Source organism: Mesocricetus auratus, unplaced genomic scaffold (assembly GCF_017639785.1).
Source record: "Mesocricetus auratus isolate SY011 unplaced genomic scaffold, BCM_Maur_2.0 Super-Scaffold_100011, whole genome shotgun sequence".
NCBI classification, from domain to species: domain Eukaryota; kingdom Metazoa; phylum Chordata; class Mammalia; order Rodentia; family Cricetidae; genus Mesocricetus; species Mesocricetus auratus.
Window position 1 is genome coordinate 58,888,058 of NW_024429195.1, and position 6,411 is coordinate 58,894,468.

At 36.8% G+C, this 6,411-nt stretch overlaps 1 protein-coding gene across 2 annotated transcripts in view; it reads left to right on the forward strand.

Moving 5' to 3' along the window:
- The window catches only part of Zdhhc17 (zinc finger DHHC-type palmitoyltransferase 17), a 54,626-nt gene extending 49,415 nt beyond the window's left edge, over window positions 1-5,211 (forward strand). For both annotated transcript variants that reach the window (XM_005068060.4, XM_040754917.1), the window contains 4 exons: window positions 144-227; window positions 670-827; window positions 1,439-1,533; window positions 2,459-5,211. In XM_005068060.4, coding sequence (XP_005068117.1) covers window positions 144-227; window positions 670-827; window positions 1,439-1,533; window positions 2,459-2,597 — 476 coding nt within the window. In that variant the 3' untranslated portion in view covers window positions 2,598-5,211. The remainder of the gene's footprint in view (window positions 1-143; window positions 228-669; window positions 828-1,438; window positions 1,534-2,458) is intronic.
- The last annotated feature ends 1,200 nt before the right edge of the window (window positions 5,212-6,411 follow it).

Consider the following 6,411-nt stretch of genomic DNA (forward strand, 5'->3'; position numbering starts at 1 on the left):
ATTTTCTCAAAGCATTCCACAAAATAAGGAATGGATGCATGTGATTATTGTCTAAGTTGTATCATACCTGTCATAGCACACCCGATGAAGGTGTGTTCTCAGTCATTTTCCCTCAGCTGACATATTGCTTCTGTGTTGTCTAGGTGCGGGCAACCATAGGTACTTTATGGGATACCTATTCTTCTTGCTTTTTATGATCTGTTGGATGATCTATGGCTGTGTTTCTTGTGAGTACAATTAGTGTCTGCCTTCTTAAAACACAAGTGTTTAAATACTTAGATTGCATTTGCTGTATTAACAAATTGTTGCAATAACGAAAATCTTTTAACTGAGACTTCATTGTTTGGGGCATCATATGAAACATAAAGGAAAATATGTTCCATGTCTAGTGCAATCAAACAGTGGTCAGTGAGCTGCCTTTCATGCCTTTTGTTGGGTTAGTAGGCTTTGAAAGCTTCTGAGTAAAACATACCAGCATTCCACAGGCATGTGCTTGCTCTACCAGCTTCTGGGTAAGATGCACCAGCACTCCACAGCACATGTGTGCTTGCTCTGCTAGCCAGGGTGATTCACTGACTGGTCACTCTTCTTTCCCACCATCCCTTAGTAGTCACCATAACCCCTGAGGTACACAGAAGAGTAATTGTTTCACCTGTCTTCTGAGTTTAGACTGGGGACTTCATTGTGAGACCACTTATACCAAGGATGGATTTTGGACATACATTACTCAGATTGCCACATGCTCCCCGTGGATGTTCTGGATGTTTCTGAACAGTGTGTTTCATTTCATGTGGGTGGCTGTGTTACTTATGTGTCAGATGTACCAGGTATGTATGAGTGCTTTTTCCTTGGTATATTAACTCTAAAACTTATAAAAGTTCTCTTTCTAGACACTCTGGCTTGTTAAGGATCACTTAGGTTTTTTATTTGCTTTTCATTCCTGCCTCCCCCTCCCCATACTCTGCTTTTAGCAGAAATTTTTATTACTGATTAAGATACTTACAGTTGGACATGTGATACTATTAATTTTCTTTTCACTTTAATGATACTGTTTTATTATTTACAAATACTAGTATTCATTCAAAAGTCTCCTCTTTCTTTTCGAGTTTTTGGGGACAGTGTCACTTTGTAGACCAGGTTGACTCCGGGTTTGGCATCTGCCTGCTCGGCTTTTTGAATGCCAGGAGTACAGGCTTATGACATTCATTTTAAAAGAATCTGTTGGGGAGGCTGTCTTATGCTCATAGTGTCTGTTGGTGTATGTGCAGTGCTCAGGCCCTCGTCTCGACTGGAGTGATGCTGTGTGAACTGGCTTGACACTCTCTTACAGAAAACCAAACACAGATTTTATCTTTTTATTCTATGCTAATCCTTTTGAGAATTTTGTGTACATTGAATATTCAGAAAGGATAATGGGCTGCTTTTTCTTTCTTCTCAGATAACATGTTTAGGAATTACCACAAATGAAAGAATGAATGCCAGGAGATACAAGCACTTTAAAGTCACAACAACATCTATTGAAAGCCCATTCAAGTATGTATATATTCATAAATACAGTAAGTTCCTTTGTTGCATGTTTCATTAGAAAACAAACTACATTAAAGGGAATTGTTTTCTGTAAGTATAGTGTTTTCTATAGAAGAACAGCTGAAGTAGGGATGTTTCTTTTAGTCATGCTTAGGCTAGATTTAACTATTACTGAATTGCAGGGTTTTGATGAAGTGACGTTCGTCATATACCATGACATAGAATCTGTCACATTAACTGAGCATATACTTATGCTCTTAATATATACTGTAAAAATTTAACCTCTGCCTGATGCTTAGCAGTAGAAGTGCCCTAATTTTTTGAAATATTTAAAGATGAATTTTGTGTAAACTATTACTGACCCTCAAGGTTCTGTACTGTGATTAGTTATTGTGTTCTTCTGGAAGGGAAACCAACTCTTACATAAAAATGACTCTTGCTAGGGGTACAGTTATTATATTTGAGGTGTAAGTGGACTGCTTTTCCAAGAGTTACTGAAGACTTAAAGTCTCTGAGGTTGCCCTTACATTTATTATCTATTGTTACTTTTATTAAAGTCCATTGTCAAATTCATATGTGTATAATTATTTTTCTTTTACTTCTTTTCTCTATTTTGAACGTAGTTTGATTTATTGGCAAAGAGCAAGTAATCAAGGAAGTGTGTTTTTTTGTTGTTTTTGCTGGTGTATGTTAGAAGCAAATTGTGCATTGGAGTAAAGTAGTTCATATGTTTAATTGTGTAGTGTTTTAATTAGTAAATGAATGCCCACGGAGCTGTGGAGAAACATGAAAGTGTGTTTTGCAGTGATAAATTACTTTTTTCTTGAAGGCAACCTGAATTTTTAAGCTTAGAAAAAAATGTTAACATGAAAAGTTATTTTAAGTCATTCATACTAACTGAATTCTTTTTTCTTTTGGGGTCTGATTTTAGCCATGGATGTGTAAGGAATATTATAGACTTCTTTGAATTTCGATGCTGTGGCCTCTTTCGCCCTGTTATCGTGGACTGGACCAGGCAGTATACTATAGAATATGACCAAATATCAGGGTCTGGGTACCAGCTTGTGTAGCAGCGTCTTTATCCTATGAAACAATATTGCTGAGTGGTGCCTGAAGATTGTGTCTGTCCGTGTCTCTCTCACTCGAATCCACGTCCTTGGAACAAATAGCATGCTATATGTAGGGCTAACAGTGAATTTTACAGTCTTTTTTTCAGTACTTTTATTAACAAAAGCAAACATGGACACTGCCACTTCTAGGAAGAATAAAGATCATAAAAAGAATTTTCATGGTTCTTAATGTAGGAATTCATAACATACTCAACTTTTTGGTTTTGTTCTCATAACATTTGTCATGAAAACATGAACTTATTTTGTTACTAGAGATGGTATGCCAAGGATAAATGTGGTTATAACTAAAACTAAATTTATATTATACGGCTAAATTGTATTATGCAGTACTTGAGAGTATTGCATCCAATTCCAGGAGAATTGTCTTAAATTGATAACTAGTATTATGTACATTGTAGATGTACATGTAAATACTGTGATGAAAATCATGTGGTTTTATTAGAGATCTACTGTACTGTGTTCTCAAAGGCACAGGGAAATAATGTTCACGGAAATGTGTTCACTGTTGTGTTGCCACCAGCTGTTGCAATGCTGGTTTACTTCTAGCTCAGTGAAATAATTTCTAGTAACCTTGCTCTGAGGTCTCCTGGTCTGATAATAAAGCACTTGCATGAGTATACTAAGTCATAATATTTTGTTGAAATTTAAAGCCCTACTAAGTGCATGTTATACTGCATAGACTGTATACTAGCAGATACTGTCCAGTGAGGCATAAATTACGATTTAATTTCATGTGCAAAACAGCCCAATTCCTTCTTAAGAGTTGAGGTGGATTTTCAACAAGAGGCAACACAAATAAGCTAATGCAAAATTCTTATTAATAGAGATAAGTGGATATGCTTCTTTTTAAATTCTGAGCTGAAAATAAATTGTAGGCAAAATAATGGAGTTTAAGCTAAAGATGGAGCATGATCTCTGTATATAGCACATGTGAATACATGAAAAGCTAATGGAATATTTCTTTTTTTTAATGACCTATCAGAAAGTAGAATTTAGCCCCCAGGGTTATTATAATTTTTCCAATATTGAATGTGATTTGAAGTTCGTAACACTTTTTGAAAGTCTTAGATTCTACTGTTCAATGTGACGCACTGATCAAGTTCTGTTGCAGCATTTCCATACCCTCATGAATGATGTCACTGCTTCCATGATATTGTTTACAGTGAGACTTGGTTTAGTCCTCTTAAATGCTGTAGCAAACTGTGGTTCGAGCACCCTGTGGGAGGGGATGGGGGAGGGGGCAGACTGAGACAGATCCTAGACCAGTGTAAAGAATGTGTATGTGTATATAAATAATTTATCAAATAGTTTCTCTTTGTGTCTATATGTATTAGTGTTTTTAAAGCTGCTCATTTCATTTTGCCCAACCAAAAAGAAAAGGGAGAGATTAATGAGCTTCTAGTGGTGTTCAATATTGCTGTTAGTAGGCACTATGCCCTGCAAGTTCACTGCATGTCCAGTGCTAGGTAAAATTAGCATTCCCTGTACAATGCTGGCTACAGGTATTAAAGCAATCTAGTGGTACCCGCCCCTTGCCTTAGGAAGAGGAGCAGTGACGGTGTATATAGTTGATGTTCAGTATTTCCAGGTACTACCATTTTATAGTAATTTCTTTGACCATAAGTCACCCCCTCCAAACGACTCTTATCGTATTTGAGGGTTTTAAATATTAGAATTGGCATATGTACTTTATTTTTGAAAAGGGAAGAGATGGGTGTGGGGTGGTAATAGCATTGTACCATTTTGTCACAGAATGTAAAAAAAAATGGTCAACTGTACAGATGTCTCTGCTAGTTTTGGCTAATAATGGGGGGAAATTTTAGGTAATTTTTAAATTAAAAGTTATTTATAAAACGCTAGGATTTGTTTTAATTTTGTATTTCGAGTCACTTCACACGAAGACTCAGTTGCAATTTTTATCAGATACATTTTTACCAACAGTTAAAGACTATGGTGGTTCTCTGTTTGAATTAGAATGTTGTTACCATGTCCTTTCTTCGTGGTACAATATTCTTTCCGTGTGAAAGATGCTGCTCAGTGAAGCAGACAAACCCTGTAGATGTGTAGTTACATGGCAAGTATTTGCAAGGAGATGCTTTGAGTTCTAACCATTTCATAGTGTCAGTCATCTGTAACAGAGCTGTCAGATGGTCTGGAGGCATCTACGTGGCATCTGTCATTTCTTTGTAAGTTTGTGTGGAGCAGTGCAACCCAGCTCTCAGGCTGGGTGAGGCAGCCCGCTGAGGGCACTTACTGCTCGGTCGGATTCTCAGCTCTGAGCCGGAATTCTTCGGTGTTTTCTCATCCATACTTTTGTTGTTTATAGGCGTTTGTTTTAAATACTAGACTTAAACAGCGCATCCTACTTAAAGCTATGAATATTTTCATTTTATATATCCTTTATTTATAACTGTGCCAAGTATTATTTTGCTACTTACTGTGTTACTCTGTGGAAAGAAAAACTTGTAAAGTGTTTAATAAATTAGTCCTCCTTACATAAATTAAACCTGTCAGAATTTTGTAAAATATTAATCAAAATAAATATTGACTTAAATATGGTGTTTTCTCAATTCACTTTAAAGAAATTGATATAACTTTGATGTGAAAAGATGATATTTCTGTCTTGATCAGTCTGTAGTCAAGTGCTACAGGATTTCATAGGAATTTGCATAAGTGAGTAAAATTATGGTATTCTAAAATTTCTGTGTGTGTGTGTGAGAGAGAGAGATTCTTTTTCAGTAAAATGATACATTTGTTTTTTAGTATGTCTTGGATTCCATGGAGTTACTGAGGACCTCAGGAAATGTATGAATCTGGATTTTGAGTAATTATGTCTAAAGGCTTATAATAAAATATTGTAAAATGATACCTATGAAACTTTAACCCTGGTCACTTCAGATACTAGGCATGGCAAAGAAAGTGTCTTTGCAAGTTTAAAAGGCAAAATTATGAGTGTCGTCTCAGAGCTGGTGGTAAATGAGGAATGGTTTCAGGGTGCACTGACTCTTCTTACTGTGTAACATGAAACAGAAGCGCTCCAGCGCTGTGCAGTGACCAATGATTTGCCCTCCGCTTTCATGCATGCACTCTCGGGTCCTTACCAGTCCTTGCTTATTGGTAGGCCTTTTCCGTGATGTGGGTACCTGGTTTAGTTTATAGTTATCTGAGAAAGGTACATCTCAGGACAGGGCTTGTTAGAAAATCCCTTAGCTTCACAAGGTGCTTATGTTTGCTAAGTATATCTGTGTCTTTTAAAATAGAAAGTCTGTAGTTGCAAGTAGAACACCCAGTGTGGGTCTCGGCCACGAACTCAAGAACGCCATCTGGCCTCACATAGCCCTGGCCTCTGAACTGGCTGTGTCTCACTAACTAGACTTTACTCGGTAGCTTAGTTTATATTTGTCACCTCACATCACTAGACTTGAAGAGCTTTTGCTTTGCTGCCCAGGGCTGGCCATGAACTTGGAATCCACCCGCCTTGGCTTTCCAACTAACAGGGATTTTAAATATATATCACCACACCTTGCTTGATGAAGTTTTAATAGATGACAACATTTTAGTGCTTTTATCATGGCTTAGATATATAGATTTACAGTTTTACCAAATCCACAAGTGCTTAGTCCTGTCAATTTAGTTTTTTTCAAATTTGGAAAATTTTCAGTCTTCAAATATTTTTCTGTTTTCCCTTCTCAAGAAGTTTCATTTAGGCAGTGCCTGCTACTCACTCGGGGTAGTAAGCCCTGTTTATAGGTCC